At 35.4% G+C, this 27,331-nt stretch overlaps 1 protein-coding gene across 1 annotated transcript; it reads left to right on the forward strand.

The window, feature by feature from the left end:
• The first annotated feature begins 1,427 nt into the window (after positions 1–1,427).
• On the forward strand, positions 1,428–27,067 carry LOC121381447. The gene is made up of 12 exons (XM_041510765.1): positions 1,428–1,510; positions 5,508–5,692; positions 6,896–7,002; positions 11,208–12,081; positions 12,434–12,557; positions 14,797–14,899; positions 15,798–15,890; positions 18,830–19,100; positions 20,303–20,415; positions 22,663–22,722; positions 23,605–23,719; positions 25,212–27,067. Exons 2-12 carry the CDS (start codon positions 5,536–5,538, stop codon positions 25,412–25,414), a joined length of 2,220 nt encoding a protein of 739 aa, XP_041366699.1. The 5' UTR covers positions 1,428–1,510; positions 5,508–5,535; the 3' UTR covers positions 25,415–27,067.
• The last annotated feature ends 264 nt before the right edge of the window (positions 27,068–27,331 follow it).

Below are 27,331 nucleotides of genomic sequence, written 5' to 3' on the forward strand. Positions count from 1 at the left end.
TGGAACCGGTAAGTAACTTTGTGTTGTATCTATAGTAACTACATATTGAATGTTCAATGTAGGCTATTAGGATCTTTTCCATTACATATGAAGATGTCTTTAATCATCGAAGTTTTTAGTTTAAAAAATCCATGTCTCCATGTCATCTACGTCTAGACTGCTAGAAAAATTGAATTTCAAGAAAACGACTATATCCACGTGGTTAACTATTTGTTTAAATTTAAATGTCAAAATCAATTATCATTTATTGTTATTTATTTACATATCATATGTTATATTTACATGTCTGTGTATAATTGTATTGTTTTTAAATATTTACATCAAATTTCTCGTTAGTAAATTTTAATAAAATAATTATATTGTCTTAATTTTACAGGTTGGTGAACCGTTCAGTGCCTCGTGACAATTGATGTCCATCCATGCTTTTGTCAAGAAGCCCTTGGCATTTGCGATAATGTCAAGGAAACGAAAAGAGGACTATGTTTAAGTCTACAACCTTGTTGCCTGTTAGGTGATTATTACGACAAAATTATGGGTAAAATTATTTTTATATACCAAATTTTGCATACTAGTACCACCCCAATACATAGGGGCGAAACGACTCATATTGGAGGACGAAACGACTCATTCTAAGGGCGAAATGACTCGGTTGCGAACGGGAATAAGGGCGAAACGACTCGGGGTCGAATAGGAATAAGGGCGAAACGACCCGGATTCGTCGTGGGCACAAGAGCCGGCCTTGGCCGGCTCCTCCGTTCATGACAGGAAAGGCTGACAATAAACACGACTTCCACATATATAGCCATTTAAACGTCCCCGCGTACGAAGGATCATAACGTTTTAAATAATGCCCCAGTGTGCTTTCTAGGTTAAAAATGGTTTTAAAAAACCAACAGAATTCACATAAACACACAAATTACAACTGTTTTAATGCAGTTTTTACAGAACTATTTTGGCAAAATATGTTCGCTTATCCCATTTGAGGGATTGGTTCTTGACGTTCCCTGTAAAAGAAAGAAATAATAATCACATTATTATTTTATCAAATATATCAATCGACGGCTAGACGGCACAGCTAAGTTTACGAGATGCCAGGGCATTCCGCATTTTACATGAAACCATTTTCATTAGAAATGGCATAATGGCGAAAGAGTTGTCGGTGTTGGGCACGAAAAAAAAAAATGTTGGAAGAAAAATATTGATGTATAGGCCTAAAGGCATTTAGGGATTGAATAGGGTTGAAATGACATTGGATTTGATTCCACTTCTCTCAAATAATTATTGTGTATGCGTTGTGTAGTCGGTGTTAAGTGTGACCGGGGACATTTTGGTAGGAACCGGGGACGTTTTGATAGGAACTGGGGACGTTTTGGTAGGAACCGGGGACGTTTTCACACGGGAACGATATGACCCAGGGACGATATGACTGGTAACCAAAACAAGGACGATAACCCTAATGTCATTGTAGATGAGGAAGAAGAACGGACATTCCCAAAACATATTTTTGCAGGTAACTTGCAAACTAAATCTCAGACGTTTGTGTATTTATTTGGAACTCTCTGTCGATTGTGTTTACACAATAAAACAATTGACATCATTTCAAAGTTAAGAGCCAACATTCTACAGACTTTGAAATTTGGACAAATTTCATTATTTTGCGTCGGCAGAAATCAAGTTTCACTTTGCAAACTGAAGTCCAAACGGGTGCGACGATTTACCCAGTACTACCCAATACTACCCAGTACTACCCAATACTACCCAATACTTGCCCAATACTACCCAATACTTACCCAATACCACTACTAACTATTATATCATCACGAATAATTTTTATAAAATAAAAAAAGACGTAAGTATAAAAACTACATACTGTAATACTCTTAATTCAATAAATATATGTGACTGGTATAACAGCAAGTGGTCAGCCCAAGAGAGGAATATCTTTGATGATTGAAACAAGATTATGAGACTATATTTAACTGTTATTAAACCTTTCTTTTAACTATTAACAAATGAAAATGTGGCATGCATATCAACCAATCAGAATTCAAATGTAGCGCATACATAAAATGATGTACCTTCCAAAAACATTGCTTTACCTATTTACATTTGTCTCTGACAAGTATTGGGTAGTATTGGGTAAATCGTCGCACCGGTCCAAACCACAGAGTTAACAACATTTTAACTTATATTGCCAATATATCCCCCCCACAAACACATTTAGTCCAGACATAAATCGTGAAGGGGTGGGGTTTAGTGCTGGTCTGAGGTGCTTGCTTTGCAGGATTGAACCACCTTAGTGGATCCATTCTAGTCCGGAGGGACCTATTGTCCAAATCAAATTGTTAACAACTACAAAAAATTACTCTCCTACCTTTAATTTCCGTTAGATTTGCTCCAAAGTTTGTCCAGACCCAAATCGCAAAAAACCCACTACAATCCACACACGAGACTGCAACGATGTTGCCGATATCGTCTTTGCTGAGATTGAATAGGGAAAAATACATGCAATTTTCTGCCGTCTACCATGTTGCTTGTTTATGGAATACTCTTCAAGAGGGGTGAAAGGCTCCAAAGTATGTGACAATTAATATGAAATCAATGATCTCTAGTGGTATCATTAAAAAATATAATAATAATAATAATAAATAATATGACGTCATCACGTTTGCTTTTATATCATAACATATCATGACGTTGTTTAGATTAAGTCCTATCCTTTCACCCCTCTTGAAGAATAGTCCATAAAAAGTCAAAATGGCAGCTGGCACAAAATTACATGCTTTTTGCCCTATGCGCTCTCAGCGAAGTCGATATAGGTGACATAGTTCTCATCTGGTATGTGGAATCTGTGTCATTGTAATGGTTTTTTCAAGATTTCTGTCTGGACAAACTTTGGAGGAAATCTAACGGTAATTAAAGGTAGAAGAGTAATTTTTCGTAGTTGTTAACAATTTGGTTCGGACAATAGTAAGTGTGTTTTTTAGTATAATTGTTGCATACCCTACATATAGCCTGTATTCAAAACTTGTGGCACCATGTTTCAACCGTTTCTTAACCGAAATAGTGCAACAAATGGACCCATAAACCAAAAATTTATAACCTACCATACACACAAAACCCGATTGAAGTACTTGCATCATTATTAACAAAATAAATCTTCAACGACTACATTAAAAAATATCCCCACCATGTTAAATTTGCTAAGTAGAAGGAAGCAACTCGCCCTGCACTTTAAGAAAACTGTTGACTTAACGTGCATTGTGCACTAGATCCATTCAGCTGATAAGGTTTTTTTTCATTCCAACCAGTGCACCATAACTGATCAACGGCCGTGGTATATACTTTCCTGTCTGTGGGAAAGTGCATATAAAAGATCCCTTGCTACTGATGGGAAAATGTAGTGGGTTTCCTTTCCAATAGCTGATGATTAATTGATAATGTGCTCTAGTGGTGTCATTAAACAAAACAACCTTTTTTTAAATTGTGAATTTTTTTTACATTGTTTCCACAGCTTTCTAATTGATTTGGACCCACTAATGTGACTTAATCAGACCTAATTTGATATCGTAAAATACTGTGTTCATACACAGGCTATACTGAATTTTTTTTTTTTTTAAATTTACGCCCATTTTTACTGTAGCATTATATGTGTAATATTAAACAAACAAAAATATTCAACAGTTTTACAACAAAGTTCAGGCCTTTCCCCGGGAGTTTTTTAAGGCACTTACATTTTCATATTTTTATTTAAATTTTTAAAGATTATTTTATTTTATTATTTATTTTATATTTCTTTAATTATTTTTTATTTTTAAAATTTATATTATTTATTTTATTTATTTTATTTATTATAATTATTATTTTATGTTTATTATGTCATAATTCTGTTAGTACTGTGTTTAAATGAAAATATTACGCCAGGCCTCTCGAGGTCAAAATAAGAGAGCGAAGTCACTTCTTTCTCAAACATTTGCAAGGGCGAAGTTTTTAACAGGTGGGAGACTTGAATTTTTGCGAGGGTGAAGTTTTTAACTGGAGGGAGACTTGAATTTTTAATGTAAAATAATAAAATACGCAAAAAGAAGTTATATTAACCCTATATCATCAAATATGTCTTAAGCAACCACACAACGGAGTAGTCAAAAACGACCGCTTAAGATAAGTGGCCGTAGAATACAGGTGTAACTTTTACAGTCTGTAAATTGTTTTTCTTTTTCACCATCTGTACTGCTAATTGATGGAAGTGATCTCTACAGGTATTTAAAAATCACCTTTCCACATTACTTTCTTTAGAAATAATAAAATATAACTGAAAAGCACTAATTTAACTGTTTGAAATTCATTCTCTTACAAGTTTTGTCTTTTCTTTTCATTTAATTGCTACTCTATGCAGAGTATTGTCCTAGTAGATTAATCTACCAATGTCAAGCTTAGATTACCCAGAGGCATGTAGATGCATTCCACAGTCACACTTTCTTAATTGATGCGCAGTGGAGATGTCAGACTGAATGGGTACTGGTATCCATGAAGGTGTGAAGATCGCTTATTTGTTGCACCTTGTCACTGTTGTTAAAAATTACATTTTTATAGGACAGTGGCCGCTATATCAGGTTATTATTTTATAAATTTGATAGCTTTATTTGTATGTTGAATTTATTCATTATGAGAAAGTCTGCGTGAAAATACAAAGTATTTTCCGGTGGAGCATGTCCCATCCTAAAACATTTGCTCACCATAGTCTAGATCCCCACCATTGTACATTTTCCATCACACACACACCTGACAATAGAATTGAAGTTATACACTTCAACAGTCAGTACTTTTAGTGCAAGTGTTGTCCGAGCTGGACTGCCTATCTGTGAGCCTGTCACTTGATTTTGTGGTGCCATTGTTGCTTCAAACTCTCGGACACTTAACACTAATTATTATCTATGAATCTGTGAATAGGTATTACTTAAGTTCTTGGTCATTCATTCGTGATTGTGTACCATGCAAGTGCTCACTATTTTAAAAGGCGACACAGATTTCGCCTTACAATGACTTACAAGCTAGTCAAAGTGAAGTTTTGGCTCACTTCTCTCGCTTACGTAAGCCCTGTTAGGCAATGTTCTCGATGGGTGAAAATTAAAGGTGGGCAGCTGAGCGGCTTGCAGTCATTTGCCCCCCCCCCAGACATTTGCCCCCCCCCCCCCCCCCTGAATTATAAACATGTGTTGGTTGATTTGGAAAGTAAATTAAACAAGGTAAAAAAAACCTCATTTCATCAAATCGATCATAGTTTACAATGTGCATTCGCAAAAAAATAATTCCCATTAATAGGCGCTGGTTCATGGTTACTTGAGGATACATCTGCCGGTAACTAAGTTTGACATCAGATACACTTCCGTGTATAAAACAGGGATGGCGTGGGACCAAAGTTAAGAGAGAATTCCACTATAGTCACTAATTTCTATAATATTATGACACCAGCATGAATTTATTAATTATTCTGGTTTCTTTCATAGTGTTTTCTGCTTCCTTGACCTGGATTTGATGGAAGAAAGTAACGAGGATGCTGGTTCAGCTGTAATAGCTACTTTAGCTACAACTACAACCGCAGCTGATGAGGAAAATGAGAGATACTTTGAAATTCTTCAGAATTATGAATTGGAAAGATTGCAGAAAGAAGCAGAAGAAAAGGAATTAGAGGGTTTGTTGCTAGTTTAATATCTACACCTCGCCCACACCATGAGGTTAGCAGTGATAATATACATCTAGATATAGCTGCATATAATTGCACATGATTTTTGAAAGAGGTGTGCTGGGTTTTTTTTTTAAAGCAGACTTAAAGGGATATACCCAGGCATATTTTTTTAACTATTAGAACCATTTTTGATTACTGAAATCATACTTTACTTAGATTTTATTGTTTAGATTATCGATTTCCATACATTCAAAGTGTTTTTGGTCATCCTGGTGTTTTTAATATCACAAAATGCCTTTCTTATATTTTTAAAAACACGCATGCATCTGAGAAGTAACAGTTGACAATGGAGTTAAGTTTTAGTCTATTTTTAGAGGGTATTTCACCATTTCACATTCAGAGACTCGTGTTTCACTCAGTTGTAACTTTATTGAAATGTGTTAAAGGTTTGTAGATTAATTAACCTTAGTGTGCATTTTCATGGGCTAAAACTAGGGTCTGTCCCTTTAATAGCTAAAAATTAAACAAATTAAACCCAATGTGGGTTTTTTAAGTATACTTAAAATTAGGTTAATTGTTTTGTATATACTTTTTCCTGGGTGAGTATCATCCAATCAACTCTTATCAGGCGAGGTCAAAATCATAGAGCGAAGTCACTTCTCTCTCAAACTTTAGAGAGGGCGAAGTTTTTAACCACAGGGAGACTTGAATTTTTAGTAGCAGTCAGTAGCACATTTAGGCCATCTATTAGTGCCAGACATGGATGTTGTCTCAGCTAGACCGTCTGTGAGCCTGTCGCATGAGTTTGTGGCGCCAGTCTCTCTTCAAACTCTCAGACACTTCACACTTAATTATTATCTATGAATAGATGTTCCTCAAGTTCTTCACCATTCATCCCTGTAAGTGTACATTGCAAGTGATGACTATTTTTTAAAATGGCGACACATATTTCGCCTTACAGTGACTGGTACAGCGAAGTCAGGCTAGTCAGAACGAAGTTTAGGCTCACTTTGCCCAGTCACGTGAGTCCTGCTCTTATTTCCTCATTATCAGTACATGTGTTTGCTAGTAGCCTCTTACGTTATGACACAAAACTATTGCAGAGCGAATTGGCTACTCATTTTGCTCATTAACTACTATTGTCTTGTTCAAAAGATTTCAGTAGAGCATGTTATAACATTTTGTTTCATTTTGTTTTTATTTTATTAGCGCAACTGTTGAGAGACATTGAACGTGCTAAAACAATGAGCCTTCAAGACGAAGAACTGGGGGAGATCGTCAGTAATGGATATGTGGAAGACAGTGAAGAAACAGTGGTTTGTTCATGTTTCATTCATTGCATCTTATTTTCGTTCAAGCATGCTGTCCTGGGCACACACCTCAGCTATCTGGGCTGTCTGTCCAGGATAGTGGGTTAGTGAGAGAGAAGAGGGTGTAGTGGCCTTACTTACCTACCCATTGAGCCCTTAAGAACTCGCTCTGGGTTGGAGCCGGTATCAGGCTGCGAACCCTGTATATACCAGCCTGTAGTCTGATGGCTTGACCACGACCCCACCGAGGCCGGGTTTGTTCACTGTAGTCTTCTTTTTTTTGTCTTCTTTGTCTCACCTTTACGAGATATATAGCTATTACTTTTCCAGCGGCGACATCATCAACTTTGGCGTTTAGATCACTTTATCACAAAAAGTCGTATGTCAGTGAAACTTGGTTTACAGTTGGACTGAAAAGGTTTATGGTAGGCAAGACATTTAATTCTGCAGAATTCTTGTTTAAACATACCATTTCACCTCACCATGTTATAAACATCACTTACTTATGCCATTTTTAAAGTTTTAATCTCGCCTTAACAAACCATAGCACCATTTACTTTGTGACAATAAATGGTGACATACTGCCCCACTTCTGAGTATTAAAATGGTGAATAATCCATTTTTATGTGACCTAGTTTAGCAAGTGCAGGGCACAATATTTCACGCGAACCGCCGTTCTGTTCGCGTGTCAGTTACGCAAAATTAAATTTACGCGAACCGCAAATCGGTTACGTCGTGACCTGTAGACGTTCAGAAATTAAAACTTGCAGACTTCACGATTACAGTAAGTTTATTCATGCAGACATACTACTAGTATTCCGACAAATGTTTTAGACTGATTTTTAGATACTTGATGTGCAGCAAACCAGTAGCCAACGGTATATTGCAACGGTTGTAACTTGTGACCGAAGACTCAGTATAGAGTCGAGCCAAAAGTTGTAAAGAAATGTGCATGGATCGCTAAGGCGCCTAAATTATCTGCTGCTATTCTATCTCTAAAGGAATATATGTAGACATAATATTGGATTGCCTATAATTATAGAAAGGTTGAAAATGGTTTTAACGTAAACAAAAATGCAAAAATGTCACAAAAGCTGAAAAATACTAACATCGCATAATGAGCTTTAAATAACAAACACTGTAGTATAGAAGTACCAGCGATAAAGTGAAAGTAGCATCACCACTGCAAAATATCGGTGTCAAATTGTGGTCTTTCTTTTTATGTTATTATAAGATTTATGTTTATTAATCTAATCATGCACCAATGAGTAGCCTGTTTTATAGTTCAGAGGAACTGGACATTTGTTGCTTGGGTTTTTGGTGGGTGGTTTTTTTTTTTTCAGTCTGCTGTATACTAAATTTTACATAACAGTGACAAATGGTAGCCTTTATTTGTTATTTATAAAAGAAAATTATTAGTCTAATCATACACCAGGGAATGGGCATTTTTCCTCCAAATGTATCTATTTTGTTTCAGTTCTGGGCTGATATTTAGTCATTTTACAATAGCGTTAACTTCCGCAAGCTGCACAGAGGTTATAGAATATGGTGTCCCGATGTCCGAGGACAGTGGTTTTTAGATTCGGGAAACTAAAAATTACTTTTTGCGATCCCGATGGCAAATGGTGAATAATAATAATAATAATAATAAATCTACAACGCTACGATTGTACGAAAACAAAAGAAACATCTACAAGCCACTTCTTTCGATTTGCAAGCATTAAAGAAACTGTTCTATAAAACGTTTTCTTTTGTATTTTGTTTTAACTTTACATTTGAGCTAAAAATTATGTATTTAAATATAATTTCAACGTAACTTTGAGGTAACCAATCAGGTAATCCACAGGTTACGCAAATATAATTCACGTAACCGAACAATTGGTTACCTAGGTAAAAACCACGTGAACCGACTTCCGGTTACCTCAGATTTCGAAATATTGTCCCCTGCAAGTGGAGCCAAATGGTATCAAATAATGTTGTAAAATGGTAACAAAATTCATATTCATGGTCCATTCTAAATGGTTGACTAATTAAAATATATTTAAGATTGCAGCCATAAATAGGACTTTACATAGTGTTTGATAGTGGGATTGCCTTCCCTGGAGGTTATTCTTTAAATTCATGGTACAGGGTTCATACAAGTCATGGGAATCCTTGAAATTCATGGAATTTGCAAATGTCATTTTACAGCCTTAAAAAGTCATGCAATTTCTAGCTGGGTCATAAAAAATAAACATTATTGGTTTTCCATAATCAGGGGTGGGAATTCTCCTCGGATCAGCTGTTTTCCTCTCATGGAACATTGCGTTTCCTTGCATTTTAATCGTCCTTTCCTCGAAAATGTGTCAGATGGCACAGATTTTAACCTAGGATTTCAAGAATTTCTGGGACCCCTCTAGATTTCCTCTTTTTTTACAGTTCACCAATTCCCACCCCTTAAAAAGAAAAAGGTAATGTAAAATGCCATTAAAGTGTCATGTAATTTAGTCTACAGCAGTGTTTATGAGACTGGTGAAATATTGTTAAAAAAAAAAAAAAAAAATAGTTGACTGTATATTGTATTTAAAGTTACATTCTCTGGTTACCATATTATAACATCATGTACAGATATGAAATACAAGCTCAAATGCACTTTTAAAAAACTTGTGTGTGTTCGCTATGAACGGAGATCGTCAAAAGTATACACTTGATTCGTCGCCTGTGCCACCATAGCTCGGCAAAGCACAAACGACAGCCTGTTGTCACTTTCAATTAACATGTGCGTTTGCCGATTTCAAATTGTAGGGTGCGTCTCAAAAAAACGGTACTAGAGTCTTTCGTTAAAACCAGTTTGATCTTGACAACGTAATATCGACAGTCGTACCTTCCTATTTCAGAATTAATATTTTATAAAGTGTTAGTAGAACTTTCAAAGTTTAGTTAATCATACATTAATCATGTATATATATTTTTAAATAAAATATACTAAAGTAGATAATGAATGTTTTCACTTCTTAATTTTACGTGTTAAATTCGACAAATTCAAATAAATATTCTTTCATTTGGAAAGGGTAAAGTTAGGGGGGTGTTTAACGACATCAAAGTTAGATTATTATTATTTTTTAGAGATAGAGCATATTGATTTAATAATCATTCGACGCCATACAACAGTAAATAAAATGTGTTGAGTGCGTCGTTAAATAAAACATATCCTATCCTTCCTTCCATCTGCTGTTGGATGTCTAACATTTGGTAATTTTGACATATAATCTTAGAGAGGAATCGGGTGCATGTGCAGGGAGAGATTATTGGAGGTCGAAACCCCTACTTGCCCAAGCTTAAAAAAATTTGAAATGTATTTTTTAGGGGAGCATGGCCCCATATAAACTTCGCTCAACACAGTCTATAACCCCAACCCCGCTGAAATCCCTGCACACGCACCTTTGAAACCTGCTACATTTGTTTTAGCAAGGGATCGTTTATATGTACCATCCCACAGACAGGATATCACATACCATGGTCTTTTATATACCCGCTGATGGGGATCAATCCTAGACTGACCGCGCATTTGCAAAAAACACCTTTTTAGGTCTACGTAATGAATAAAAATAGCATATAGTCTTGAAAAATGTTACGTACATCGAACACAGTACCCTCTTCCTCTACCCATAGAGCGTTACGTAATTAGTAGCACTCCCTTACATGTAACGCGTATGCCAACAGCTGGCCACTGTCAAAATTTCAAGGCAACCCCTGGAAAGGCATTGTACCATACCTCTATGGATATAAATATGTTTTGGAGATATGAGATGACCCCTCAATCAAGACAGTTAAATTTGTTCAAAAATTGCGAAATCTCACGTGATCTCTTGTTGGGGAATTCCACACTTGTGATAAGCTAGTGAAAACCAAGATCGGTAGGAGCCCGTCAAAAAAGTCCCACTTTTGAAATACTGGCTTTGTTTTTGACCTGGATAAGCCAGTGTAGTGAAACCAATGCGGAGTGTGGCATCATATATGCACCAAACATAATTGGATTTTCTGTTCTGTATGCTTATATAATAAAAATATTCCGGATACTGCCGCTTTAAGATAATGTGTACTATAATTATGTAAATGTTAACATACATGTAATCTTGAAAAAGCCCTGAAGTGGCTTTGATCAACATAGTGACATGTTTGTATGAATCATGTAAGAAGTGAGTAATATACAGGTATGTTGATATTTTCAGAGGTTGTATATAGACGGACCAGCTATGAGAGTTCTTAACACCAATAACAACAGTACTAACTATGATGACAGAAATGTTGACTCTGACTCCGATGTTGATACACCTGCAATTCAAAGAAGTAACGGCCTTGAAGAGGATGAGGACAATTACGCATATGAATTGAGAGTTCTTAAAGAACGGGGAATACTTCCGGCTGACTTTAGTGGTGGACAGAATAGGGAAGATTATGCACATGAATTAAGAGTTCTTAAAGAACGGGGATTACTTCCAGCTGACTTTAGTGGTGGACAGAATAGGGAAGATTATGCACATGAATTAAGAGTTCTTAAAGAACGGGGATTACTTCCAGCTGACTTTAGTAGACAGGATGATGATGATGGTGATGATAATGCCCATGGATTACTGCCCGTTGACTTTAAAGAACCAGATGAGGCAGATTATGCAGATGAATTAAAAGTCCTTAAAGAGCGTGGAATAGTCCCGTCTAATTGGGGAGACCCACGTACACGCAACAGGTGCCTTGGTTCTCCAGCTGGACGAAGAGGCCAGGATAGAGATAATATTGAGGAGAATGACCTGTTTGGTGATGGAGTAGCTAGTTCCTCTGTAGCCTTGATGGATATTCATCATCCTTTTCCCTTTGACCAGGATGGAATACCTGTGAACTGGTACAAGTCCAATATTCCCGTGAACGAATCCGGCCAGCTGTATACACTGAATCCACTGTTCCCTGGCGAGGATGAGTACGAAACTATTGCTACGGATTTCTGTTTGGCAGACTTGGAGGTCCTCAAAATAGAGAGGTTACAAAGTCTCATTTTATTACGGAGGTTCAGACAGGAGCAAGAGCATTTGCTGGAAATGAGACAGTCTGGTAATAAAGATAGATTTGTGTGTCATTGTTTTTACTTACATGAATTATCCTGAGTTCGTAAACTTTCAGATAAACAATGAGTTAACCTTCTAGCTTATAATACATACATGTGGGTAAATTAATCCATAAAACATTTGAAATATAAATAATTATATCAATAAATACATTCTTTTTGGCAGTTTGAATAAAACCTCGATGAATATGTTATAACCAGAAATGCACTGATATTCATATTTTAAGCAAGCAAATGTACCAGTAAGTATATTGTAATTTTAACCGTTAGAATACAGTGTTTTCAGTGTTTCTAATTTGCATCATTGACTGTAATAAAATGTACTTGGATGTGTTTAAGGATTCCAGCTGAATGCCCGATACCTGTATCATGGTACGACCGTTAATAAGGTGCGGATCTGTGAGGAGGGTCTTGACGCAAGACTCAGTATGACTGGATGTTTTGGCAGGGGTATATATTTTAGGTAAAGGTTAAAGTTTGTTTATTTGTTGTTGGGTTTTTTTACGACACCATAGAACACATTGATTTATTAATTATTAGCTATTGGTATTAATTATCTACCAAGTGAACTAGATCCTGCTGATCTTTAGGTAAGAGTATGTCTGGATTTTTTTGGTAAGACCTCAAATAGCCTTTTTACTTGTTTCAACAAATTCATGCTAATACCAGAGATGAAAAGCTTGCTAAAAGCATTCCCTGAAAATTTGGCTAAGGGGGTGTAGGACATATGATTGAACCCCCTCGGTGGAACCATTTTCTGATTGGGTTTTTTCCAAACCAATCAGTCATGGCATGTCCAGATGGGAAAGTGCAGATTAAGAATTCCTTACTGTTAATGGAAAAATATATCCAGTAGCTGGTGATTAATTAGTCAGTATGCTCTAGTGGTATTGTTAAACAAACAAAACTTTTGGTTCTGGTTCTTTGATGAAACGCTCACTCTAACTATGCTATTTTCAAGTCCCTGTAGTAGAGCTGTTAACCTGTGGCAATTCTTAGGTGTGAGAAAATTAGAAGTCAGGGTCCAGGGACTGAAGGCTTTTGGTCGGGTCCAGGGCGAAGTTTTTTGAGCGAGTGCAAATTGTACCAATTAATATGGTTAATGTTAAACCATACAAGTCAGTTATCAGTAGCACCCGCGAGTGATTGTTGGTATTGAACCAAGGATAGGTTCAATATGCTGTATTATTATTAATAGGTAACGAATTCAGAGACCTGCATAATCAGCATATAATTCCATTCATCTCTAAAATATAAACCACGATTATAAAATATTTTTATTTTTTGAAAAAGTGTCCGATTGTAGTAACGTTGCGTGAGAGCGTGATGTTTGTTACAAATGCGTGAGACTCATGCCAAATGCACGAGCATTGACAGGTATGCTGCAGTTCTCCAATTTATTTGTTCAACCTCATTTTCATATTGCATATATATATATATATATATATATATATTCCTGGAAATTAATTAAGCACCCCGTGATTTGTTTTGTAGCCAAAATGAAGCTTAGAAATAATTGTCTATGCCAACAGAGTTTAAACCTATTATTGAGAAATTTTGCATATTTTCTGTATCTACAGGGTATTTACTGAGATGACATGAATAATTTACTTATGAGAAGCTCATCAGTGTGATTCCAGCTCCATGCATTTCCATATATATATTTACGGTTATTGTCCTAGAACACATTAAATATTGATGTAATGACTTGCTGTCAATCTTTTAATATTTTCTGCATACACAGAACATTAATTTCAATGTTTTATGTTCACAAAAGGTTCACAATTACTTTCGGAGTATAAGCCACATGGTCAAAACCAAATAATACTTAATTAATTTCCAGGTTTTTATAATTATTAAAGTATAAAGATTTCAATAGACAAGCTATGTTAAAGACTTTATATGAATCATCACCGGCGTCATGGTTAGGCCATCGTTCTACAGGCTGGTAGGTACTGGGTTCGGATCCCAGTCGAGGCATGGGATTTTTAATCCAGATACCGACTCCAAACCCTGAGTGCGTGCTCCGCAAGGCTCAATGGGTTGGTGTAAACCACTTGCACCGACCAGTGATCCATAACTGGTTCAACAAAGGCCATGGTTTGTGCTATCCTGCCTGTGGAAAGCGCAAATAAAAGATCCCTTGCTGCTAATCGGAAAGAGTAGCTCATGTAGTGGTGACAGCAGGTTTCCTCTCAAAATCTGTGTGGTCCTTAACCATATGTCTGATGCTATATAACCGTAAATAAAATGTGTTGAGTGCATCGTTAAATAAAACATTTCTTTCTTTATATGAATCAGTGTTCTTCATAACATGTGGACAAAATCCAATAGGTTGACAGAATTTTTGGGTGATAATTTTGTTTTGCTCATTGATCTAGTAATGATCTAACAAAAACAAAAATAGCTGCTAAACCAATAGTTGAATCACAGTAGTTTATCTCAGTTGGTTAGATTACATGTATTTGTTTTAAAAGCTTGTCCTAAGTTTCATATTGGATTTGTTTCTTAGAATATATTTCACAGTGGGTATTCTTCAGTAATTATATTTTCTTCTTTTTTATAAATTTTATTTATTTATTTTCTTTCTGGGTTTTTTTGTTTTTTGTTTTTTTGGTAGATAACTTTATATACTGCATAAAAAACAAAAGGATTGGGGAAATGTTCGCTAAGTTTATTTTTTGTAAACAATGTACTTTCAGCGATAACCCAAAGAAATGTATTCAGTATGTTAAGAGAAGTGCCAGCAATGATGGTGAAGATACATTCATGCTAATGTGTCGAGTTATACTCGGTCACGCCAAGGTACGTCATTGAAGATATGGTGTATAAAATTTATCGATTTATTTATAATTTTTTATAAGAGCTTATGTTTATGGCAAAACTCACAATGATTAGAATGTTAAAGGGGCAGACCCTAGTTTTAACCCATAAAAACCTGGACACTAAGTTTTGTTAATTTACAAACCTGTAACTCATATGGATAAAGTTACAATAGAGTGAAAGAAGAGTCTTGTGACGTTAAACAGGAAATATCCTTAAAAATAGACTAGAACTTGAATCAATAAACCACTACTTCTCAGACGGACATGCGGTTTTTTAAAATATGAAAAATGCTGTTTTTTATACTACAAACACCAGGATGACCAGAAACACTTCGGTTCTACGGAAATGCATAATCTAAAGAATAAAATATAAGTAATGTTTGATTTCAGTGATCATAAATGGCTCTAATAGTGAAAAATATGCTGTAGTGTTTAAAAACTAGGATCTGTTCCTTTAAATGTTGGTGAAGGTGCTAACATATAATTTCCTTTGACTGGGTCATGCAAATCCTGTGGAAAATGAAAATCTGTTCCTAATTATCAGGGTCCGTGCTTATAAAGAATTTATAGAGTCCAGACTCAGTCTCTTATGACATCACGCACACAATTTGTCGCAGACTTTATAAGCACCAGGCTAGCAATTCATGTCAAAATATAGTACGGTAATATTACATTATGTTGATGATCACAGAAAAATATGTTAAAATCCTTTTTGAAAAGATAATGGAAAATATCCTTTAACCTTTTCGTGTCTGTGTGGAATGATATAACAGATTCAGCCTTTTTGTGACATCATGCTACATAAAGGTTTTAGTCATTGGTTTATACAAAGTGTATTCATGAACCCTGTACAGTGTGTGTGTTTGTTTAATTTTTAGGAATATCCAAAAGGTGAAATGGATAGGACACTGAAGCGAGAACCCGAGAAGGAAACACCTACCGGTGGGTGGAGATTTTATGACTCTGTTAAGGTGAGTGTTATAGATAGATGTTACAGTGAGTGTTATACATAGATGTTAAGGTGAGTGTTACAGATAGATGTTAAGGTGAGTGTTATATATAGATGTTACAGTGAGTGTTATATAAGAATTGTTTCTCATTTTTTAGGAATTTATCGATGTATAAAAGTCACAAATGGTATAAAATCGCGTAGCGTAGCGAAGCGATTTTATACTACATTTGTGACTTTTATACATCGATAAATTCCTAAAAAATGAGAAACAATTCTTATAATTACAAACAGTACAAGAAGTGTACCTTAAAACACTCAAAAATAATTTCTTTCGTTCTTACCGTCAACCATGTTCTGTAAATAAGCGTAGGAACACATGTATACATACTATTGGAAATTGTCCGCTAAAAATAAAAATAAGTATTGAATCAACAAAAACAGTGTATATATCTTTATTATAAATTCTTTTTAAAAAATGAAACAATTTCATGTGCAGATTTGTCTTGTGTTTTTCTATCGCAAAGTGACCTTGATATTAACTTTTGTTTACGTGTATTGACTGTTGGTGTTGTGCAGTTATTTCGATCTTGGTCTTCCGTGATGACGTATTTTTATGAGGTTTATGGAAGGATAATGCTTGGTTTTTTAGTGACGTCAGCCAATCAGAATACAGTAAATCGTATAAATTCGGAAAGTTTGTAATTATAGATAGATGTTAAGGTGAGTGTTATAGATAGATGTTACGGTGAGTGTTACAAATAGATGTTACGGTGAGTGTTATAGATAGATTAAGGTGAGTGTTACAGATAGATGTTAAGGTGAGTGTTTTAGATAGATGTTACAGTGAGTGTTATAGATAGATGTTAAGGTGAGTGTTATAGATAGATGTTAAGGTGAGTGTTATAGATAGATGTTACGGTGAGTGTTATAGATAGATGTTACGGTGAGTGTTATAGATAGATGTTACGCTGAGTGTTATAGATAGATGTTACGGTGAGTGTTTTAGATAGATGTTACGCTGAGTGTTACAGATAGATGTTACGGTGAGTGTTACAGATAGATGTTACGGTGAGTGTTACAGATAGATGTTATGGTGAGTGTTACAGATAGATGTTAAGGTTAGTGTTACAGATAGATGTTACGGTGAGTGTTACAGATAGATGTTACGCTGAGTGTTATAGATAGATGTTACGCTGAGTGTTATAGATAGATGTTACGCTGAGTGTTACAGATAGATGTTACGCTGAGTGTTATAGATAGATGTTACGCTGAGTGTTTTAGATAGATGTTACGGTGAGTGTTTTAGATAGATGTTACGGTGAGTGTTACAGATAGATGTTACGGTGAGTGTTACAGATAGATGTTACGGTGAGTGTTACAGATAGATGTTAAGGTGAGTGTTATAGATAGATGTTACGCTGAGTGTTATAGATAGATGTTAAGGTGAGTGTTACAGATAGATGTTACGGTGAGTGTTACAGATAGATGTTAAGGTGAGTGTTATAGATAGACGTTAAGGTGAGTGTTGTAGATAGATGTTACGGTGAGTGTTGTACATAGATGATAGATGAAAGCTTTTTTTGGACTTGTTATAGACATGGGATTGATTGCTGAATCATGTTTAAATGATTGTTGGTGTACCTCAGTTTCCCAACAAATTTTTGCAAGTTTTTACCAGAGATTGTTTTCTTGTGATTTTGAGCATGTTTCAAGGGGTGGGACGTAGCCCAGTGGTACAGCGTTCGCTCGATGTGCAGTCATTGTGGGATCGAACCCCGTTGGTGGGCCCATTGGGCTATTTCTCGTTCCAGCCAGTGTACTACGACTGGTATATCAAAGGCTGTGGTATGTACTACCCTGTCTGTGGGATGGTGCATATAAAAGATCCCTTGCTGCTAATCGAAAAGAGTAGCCCATGAAGTGTCGACAGCGGATTTCCTCTCATTATCTGTGTGGTCCTTCACCATATGTTTGATGCCAAATAACCGTAGAATAAAATATGTTGAGTGCGTCATTAAATAAAACATTTTTTTCCTTCCTTCCTTGAGAGTTTTTCACAACAAAGAATTTCATACGGATTTACCTGGGAAATCTCATAAGGTAAAATATTTTATTGATCACTTCACAAGTCAATTCAGAAAGTACTATAAACCAAACAATAAAGCTTCTGGTAAACGTGTGCAGACATCTTACAAATGTCGGACATGTGATGTGGGTTCTTGTTGGCAGAATTACCACACAAAGAACTAAATTCCTAATTGCTTACCTGACATTTTACCTGGGTCTTAACAATGACCAAACATTGTTAAATATATATACCCATCTATATGTGTGTCAAATTTAGTCAAAAAATTAAATTAAAAAAAAGAAAGACACAAAAAGCCGTCATGTGAGTCATATTGTTTTATTGTCTGAAATAAGTACAATTTTTCAGTGCATTTACATATAGTTACATAGTTTATACAGTGTTATACAACAAATAACTTAGCAGTGAACCAGTTACAGTGAGTGTTACAGATAGATGTTGTGTAACAATCACGGTTTGTATTCACAAGACACAAAGGTCAGTGCTGAAACAGTTAATGGGTAGTCTTCATACAAAAATTATGCTATACTAAGAACAATATATATGAGTTTGGGTTTAATGTGTTTATATCTAATTTTGGTAGAATGAGGATATGGATTTAACATTCTCATATATATATATATTCAATGTGGTAAAACATAGTAACACATTTGATAAGCATCAGAGTAGTCTATAATAATAAAGCCCTTAATAGTAGTCATTTATGGTGAGTCAGTTGTCTTTTGACTATAGTATTATAGTCCCAGTCAGAAATGCACATATTGTGTGTTGGTACTTAAGTTAAACCCAGAGTGAGTGTCTATATGAGGTATGTTTTTAATCCCATATTTGTCTTTTGAAAACAGGGCTTATATTTTTTATACTTTTTTTAGGGCTGTCCAATTGACTTCAATGAGTTTGTTGTTTATGAGAACCGTCGAGCCATGATCGAATATATCATAACGTTCCAACGGGCCGAGAAACCGTTTGACCCTGAGAATAGTTCCAGCAAGTCAGTCACAAAGAACATTCTAGATTTACCAGCATCGTACAATTTTGTGGAGGCGATGGAAGCCGGAGCAGCAGCATCATTAGAAGAATTATGTGCCTCGGCTGCCAGTATCGAGTTTGACAGTCCAGACGATAAGGAAGATTATATCAGATGTATGTATGAATCATGAGATCAATGTCTGATGGAATATTTATGGCAAGATGGGTTTTTCACTTGTCGCAAACTAACTGACCAAACACTAATTGACCATTGTGGTTTGCAAAAGTCGAGTAAATATTTACTGAGGTATTTGAGAGTAAATTATGCAGGCTTCTACAAAGTAGTTTTTAACTATTTGCACATCAGTATTGCCAGTATTTTATGATTGTATGTATGGATGGATGGATGGATGTATGTATGTATTGATGTATGAATATCTATATATTGTGTGTATGTCGAGGTTGACTGTTACATACATAGATATTAATGCACTGGCGCAGGGGATAATTAAATCCTTTCTGGCCTCACAAATTGTCCCATGCCGTTGCTGGGACTCGAACCTATGGCACCAAATCGCCCGCAAATTGCTGACTACTCATGATGCATTCTGAGCTATCCAGGCATCCATGTATGTATGTTCAAGTTCAAGTTCAAGTTCTTTATTGCGTTAAGTTTTCCAACTTATCAGCATTATAACAATGAGATACAATATTATGTACAATAGTGCGGAACAATGGTGGAGAATGACTTACATACACATATACCGATAAAACAATCCATCTATATCTATATATAAACAATCGGCAATATGGGTTACACAAATATAGATATATTAAGTTGTTTGTAGTAATAGCATATCCCTCATTTTGTTCGCCTGTATTAAGTATTTGCCAAGGTTATTTATCTCCTTATTGTTTGTAGTTGACAATAGCTGTATTAGTTTAAAAACACTGGGGTTCTTGGAGTAGTATTTCTTAATAAATCTATTTCTTAAAGTTTCATATCGTGGACACTGAAGAATAAAATGAAACTCATCCTCAATCTCATTAATATTACATAATGTACATACTCTTTGTGTTCTGTCGATATTTTTGTACCTACCAGCTTCAATATTTATATGTAGACAGAGAGAGAGAGATAGATATATGCTTGTTAAACTGTTATGGGTTTTTCCATTTGGTGTCGGTAGGTTTTTTTGTTTCTTAATAGTATATTGTAACAAAATACATGATGAGAGAAATAGATAGCAGTGTAGATAGATAGCATATTTATTATTTTTATATACAAAAATATAGATTTATAATGAATTATTTCTTTATTTTAAACTAAATTATTATGTATTTTATATCCAATGCAAGTTTATTTTCATTACTAGTTAAAATGACCCCTGAATTGTGGGAACACATGAGAAGAATCGAGGCTGTGAGAGAAAGCGTTAGAAGGAAAAGGGCAGAAGACAGAGGAGAACATTACAAAAATCCGACAAAAGTAAGCAATAAAATAACAGTTTACTAACTAAGCCACCAGACTGAAGGATGGTAGGTATTGAGTACGTATCTTGGTATCGGCTCCATAGGCCCGTATGCAGAAATTTATATGGGGGTGCACAAAGGGCCGGAGTTGCTTAGGAGATCCGGGGGCATGCTCCCCCGAAATTGTTTTAAATCTAGAATGCAGGAGATGCATTTTCCTGCATTCTGGGAAGTAAATTTGTCACATCGTCAGATTTTTTTTTTTTTTACACATCCACGGAAGGACCGTGGCAGACTATGGGGGGTGCGTACACACCACCCCTGTGTACGGGCCTGCTTCCGTACATAGAACCGACGAAAGTAAGCAATAAAATAACAGTTTACTAACAGGTCTCAGTGATGTAATGGTTAAGCCACAGGACTGAAGGATGGTAGGCACTGGGTACATATCTCGGTACCGGCTCCCACTTAGAACAAGTTTAATAACTCAGTGGGAAGATTTAAAGGAATGCTAAAGCGAGGCTTTTGGACTGGTATGCATATTCAACGATACATATTGCACATTATTGCTTAATATCAACAAGTAAAATCGTATAGTTAATTAATAAAACGGTTAAATGTGACGGCTATTATATATAACGGGTGCAGCCATTTTGTACCATCCCAGTGAATACGCCCTCTGGCAAGCTGGTGGTTACATAATACCTAACGTGTCACGTCAGGAATTAGTCTTTGAACTGAAGAAACAAAACATACCTGATTTTTGCGGATGCATCGCAATGTTCTGTAATAATATCAATCCCAGTAACACAGCAACGGGTATATGTGGTTTATTTTTCAATAAACCACCATTGTCAAAGTGTTGAAATAACTGTATTACGTTTTGTACATAAATTAACCCACGTACTGAAATAATAGTCGGAGTGTTTTATTGGTTAATTGGTATTTTCTTTCCGTGGCCTGTACCTGTGGTTCCTGATTGGCAGGTGTATATTTAGACGGTCCCCAGACACTGTGTCTAGACACACTAAAAAGACGTGCCTCTTTTATTAAGATCACAGGATATTGTGTGATAACCTCAAATCAAACCCTTGATTAAGTAGATTTTCCCATCTAAATCACAAAACTGACCAATTACATAGTCCCAAAGAAAAGAAAATTATCACTTGGGTATCGTGAGTGGTCGTTTTTGCTCAAACGTATCCTACCAATAGGCCTAATAATATACTTCTTTTTTCCTTTTTTATTAAAACGAAAAATATACTATAACTCCATTTCGTTATATTGATGCAAATTGAAATATATTTAGTTAAATAGTTTATTATACTATCAAGTCATTTATGTTGTTTTACAAGTCAGGTTGATGAAAGCGAAGTGCCTTGTCGTAAATTAGAGCGTTTGTTTACACTGTGCATAATAGAGAAGTTCGACGGAGCTGACGTCACTTCGCCCCAAGCTATACCACCACAGGAATAATCATGTTTTTTTATTAATTCTAAAATTACGCGTTTTTCATTTGTTAAAGTGTCAGTATGTGTTGGTGGTCCGGGTATGCATCTTTCCAACACATAAGGCTCTTGTTGGAGTAAACTAGAATTCCCTCAAAACTGGACATTTTTAAATATCATTACAGACCAGAACCTCTCTAATTGGGATACCCATTTAAACCATACTTTTTCTTGAAAATGTGGGTGTCCCGTTTAGAGGGGTTTCATTGTTTGTCTGTGTATACATATATGACTACTAGTGATATTATAATGACTGCTTATACTTGAAAATTGGTTCGTTGAGCTCTACCAATATGAGTGATTATATAAGTTCATAAACAGTTGTCACTGAAAATGTTAACTGCATTGATTTCTTCAGTTTAGATGATGGGACTGATGTAAATGTGCAGATGTTTGTGTTTGTTTTCGTAAAAAACCACATAATGAATACTGTTAGGTATTAAAGGTAAAATTAGCACAATGTGGGATCTTATCTCTGTGAACACAACAGTAGGTCTAATCATTCAACTTGGTTCAACGTTAAGTTCACATAATTTTAACAAATTGTAATATTAATGGAACATTTTTCAGTTGGTGCAAACCAATTATCATCGATAATCGATGTTGAAATTCTTACCGATTCCCAGTACTGTCTTTATATAATTATGAAACATTAAAAATATCTTTTGATTGTTCTAATTGTCAACCATTAAATGTTCACCTGGATTTTGTCAGTTTAGTCTGTGTGGTGTTTACTTGAATTTAATTTTTTACAGGAACAGAAAACAAGAGATCGAATAATGTGGAGGAAAGTCCTGAAAATGAACAGGCTGGAGGTATTTTACTTTATCAGTAGTTATTTATTCTCAGGCGTATATAAAGATATACATTTTACTTAAATTATTATTATTATATTTATTTGGTGTTTTTTTGTTGCAAAAAACTATTTTGTATTTTTATTTATTTATTTTTCTGCAAATTGTTTTTGTTTGAAATTATCTTTTGTTTCTGAAAAATTAATAAAATAAAATTTATTCCCAAACAAGGGATAAGCTTATATCTTTGGAGTTGTAGATAGGTACACATCATTAGTCCATTACAAAGCAGCATGTCAAAGGATATTCATAAATTATTAACATTTTTAAATATTTCATCTTTCATTCGACAGATCAGGTCATCGTAGGACTTAACGTGCACATTCAGAGCAAGCTGTTGTAGTGCATGACTGTCATGGATGCAGGTGTCATCCAATGCCGGCTCCTCTGTCCATGACAGGAAAGGGTTTGGGGTGGGTGGGAGGAGGGACCACCCATGTTGGCAAGTGCAAGAAAGCACCAGCAGCCCGACCAGGGTTGGTAGCTGGTGGGGGGCACTTTAGTTTGCCCAAGAACTTCAATTATAAATGTATTGAAATTCCAATATGATCTGTACATTATGATTACCACCACACAAGATTTGTTGTTTATTAGCAACATTTATCCATCCAGATAGACAGAACCAATGCACCATAAATGATATGTTAAAGACCATGGTATGTGTTATCTTATATACATTATATATAAACTACTAATTTCTGCTAATCAATAATTATATAATAGGAGTACCATGATTCTTTTATTTTCTTATCCATTTATCATGCATGCTAGCCACCCACTAGATACTGACTTACAAATGCCCTGTGGTATCATTAAAGTTTATTGCAATATTTTATGTTTTAGGATGAAGTAATCCTGCCTGGACCAACATCTACTGGCACAAATAACACAGCCACTGGCACAAACAACACAGCCACTGGCACAAACAACACAGCCACTGGCACAAACAACATGTCAGGTGAGGCAGTCAGGGGAGATAACTTGGCCTGGATGGCTCTGTTTCTTTTGAGTTTTACGAAGGCAAATCTTGAAAAAAATGTTTTACCTCACTGAAATACGTTATACGCTTTTGTCATTATTTGTTTAGTTTATAAGCCTTTTTTTCTGCATATGGTTCTTCAACCCATGATACACATATGTACAAAGTGAAAGAATGTAGAGCTAAAAGTTAATAAGGTTTTTCCACTTTTAAGTACAGTGAAACCTCTCAAAACCGGACCCTCTGTAAACAGGAATCCCCCAAACCGGACATTTTTCACGGTCCTTTTTTAAAAATCAGTATAAAACTTGATCTCTCTAAACCGGAAACCTCTTAAAACCAGACATTTTACTTTATCCCGAGTGTGTCTGGTTTAGAGGGGTTTCACTGTAATAATCATATAATAGGTAATTTACATTTTCTGTTCAGTCTCACTTGGTTTAGATGTTTTTAAACATTTAGAGAATATTTTCATCTAATTAAAATATGTCAAAAGCATAAAATAAAGCAAATGTTAAACCCAGTATATGTACACGAAATATAACATTCATGATTATAATGCAAACCTTGTCTTTCATTATATGGTGGTCAATATCAAAGAAAGTAGCAAATGTCCAAAAAAAATTCTGCCTATTAGATATCACATAGGTACAGATTATTCCCTATTTTAACATTACTTAGAATGTTTATCCGATATTAACTAATTCAGAGTGTTACCATGTCACTAGGTAGATAGTTTTCTCATTTTTCAAACATCCATTTACAGCAATAATTGTTGAACTGCATAAATATATCATTTACATTTCCTGTATCATAAAATTACCTCTTATTTTTCAATTCTCCATTATTCGCTCCCATTCGGAACTAGCCACCATTTGAATTAAACATTTTGAAACAAAAAAGCAAGTATGGGTAGCTTCCTACAAATAATGTTTACATTGAAACTGCATCTGGCATCACAGAGTCACTAGCAGCTAGCAATGTAGATCTTCTTCAGGTCACACATAAACTTGAGTTTATTGTCACAGAAAGAGGTACAAAAATTGAAATGTTGTGACACAACAGACTGAAATATAATCAAAGTATTTTATTTAAAATTTGGAAACACATAACTTTTAGGCTGGGTATGCCGTTCCCAAGATGCTTTCGGGCTTCGGGCAACTGCTAATGTTCGACTTCCGGTAGTAGTTTCTACACAATAAAACTAATAGTTTCTATACCGCTTTTGAATGAAACATATTACAAAAATATAACTTGAAAGGGGTTGCATGATTAAAAAAATATCGGGTTACTATGTTTTGATATCGTGGTTATTTGGCTCAGTTTGATAACGGTCTAACAGGCTCGCTGAATCTCGCGTTTTACACCGTTATCTAAACTTTGCCAAATAATCACGATATCAAAACGTAGTAACCTGATATACTATACATCTGTCTGTACAAGAGGGAAAAAAATTTGTTTTTGTTTCTAGCTCCCACTACTGACCCAGAAGAGCATCCTATAATTCCCACAGAACTAGATCTCGACTCGGTCAGACAAGTGGAGGACTTGCTTATTACCGACTTTCTCAGTGTCACGGCAACAGATGATCGTGGGGTGGCCCAGCTATTACTGGAACGGTGTGCTATGAACCTGGATCAAGCTATTGCTCTTTACTTCGAGGAGCAGTCGTAGAATGGTGTGTTGTGCAACTGATAACGGTCTGCAGCAGATTGAAGACTTCACAGGAGGGCTCATTGCACAGTCAACAAGTGTGCTTATTGCTGGTACTATGGTCAGGGTTTTGACTGCAAATTCAAGTGTTGTGGAAGTAACATGCTGGTTGGAATTCAAGGTCAAGTTCAGGTTAATCAGCATGGACCACTATGGGTAGAAACCTGTAGGATAGTGTTTGAAGGAGACGGCGGTGGTCAGTGGTGTCCTGAATGTGTTAATTTTTTATTTTTATTGGCTTACACAAGATACATTTACTGCATTTCTAACTTCATAAACGGAGGCAGTCCTCGAAGTTCATGATACCACGACAAAAAACTGTTGCAAAATTGATGTGCAATGGCATTTTTATCATTATTGGATACCATATTTACTTTGTGATATCTGTACTCCTATCTTCATTTACTACTAATGATTGAGTTCACCACATTTTTACATTTTTTAAAAGTGTAGGAGTCTGCACTAAATTTTATCACCAATTGTTGCACATTAATACATTCCGCTATTGGTTGAGATGGGTTTTGTGACATGGACATGTTGACATATGTCTTGGACATGTGACTAATTGGGCTTCCAAATTAACATTTACAAGTAGAGGGCTTTTTTTTTTTTTTTCGGTACCCATCCATTTTATTAGTGTGTTCTAGATAGAAATCTGGAACTCAACATCACTTGTTTAAAGAACAGTGATATTCTTAACATGATCAAGTATTTGTTATTTTATTATTACTTTTGATGATTATATAATGACAACAATCATTTTAATGTGGTAGTGTTGGAAAAGGGCGCTGTCCTAATACTATCATTCATGCTGATCAGCTTCATTAGTGGCAGAGGATAAGGAACCAGGTGGGTACGTGTATGTGGAGACTGTAACCATGGAAGAAATAAATAGGTATGTGGTGGTGTGGATGGCTTGGAAGATGATTTGGAGCAGTGTGACAGAACAAGATGGAATCAGATTCAAAAATGTTAAAAAAAATTTTGGAAAGTCCGGTAATGGAGAATAAGTAACAAGCTACAAATAATTAGAGATTATCTGTCTCTAGTGAATCAGTGTTGTAAACCCAAGGTTTTGGAAAGTGTTTACAACATTCACAAGGGACAGATAAGTCAGGACAAGTTGGTTATTTTTTTTAATTCATTATCCTATTTATTTACACAGTCACTTTTATCTGTTTTTAATCTAAAAGTCCCTATGCTGTCTGAAGTAGTTCCCGCAGCTATTATGATTGATCAACCTACGGTTTGGGATCGATCACTTTGGGCCATTTCTCATTTCTAGCCAGTGCATTATGACTGGTATATCAAAGGCCCTGGTATATTGGTGTGTTTAAAACAAAAACATATTTTAACTTAAATAATTATGGTTTTGCCTAGATAAACGAACTAGTTCCAAAAGATTCTTAGCTTTTGTTGAAATAGAGTATGCTGACAAATATTTTGGACTGCAGCACTTGAGTAATTAATACAGCTATGTTTTTTATATCCTCAAAATGTTTTGTAATTAAGGATTGTCTGTTCTTTCTTTTAAGTTCATCGGGGTATGAACAAAAAAAATTCTCACATAAGTTTGCAGATGATTTTTGTTTTTCATACCCAGATGAACGTAAAAGTAATAACGGACAATACTATAATTAAATTTGAAACATACATGTACTTGCTAATAATGATACTAAAAGTTCATATTTTATTTTGAATTATTTTTAGTTTAAAAACAATAACGCTCAATAAGGCAAATTATCAATGTAAAATGATGTTCCCCGACAACGTAATTTTTACATTCACTGAGACATTCATTGAACAAACTCCCGTTGCTATGTCTGAACCTATGTCTGAACCAATGTGATGACATTATGTTGTAATGAATGTAACTGA

This window comes from Gigantopelta aegis, chromosome 9, assembly GCF_016097555.1.
Source record: "Gigantopelta aegis isolate Gae_Host chromosome 9, Gae_host_genome, whole genome shotgun sequence".
NCBI classification, from domain to species: Eukaryota; Metazoa; Mollusca; class Gastropoda; order Neomphalida; family Peltospiridae; genus Gigantopelta; species Gigantopelta aegis.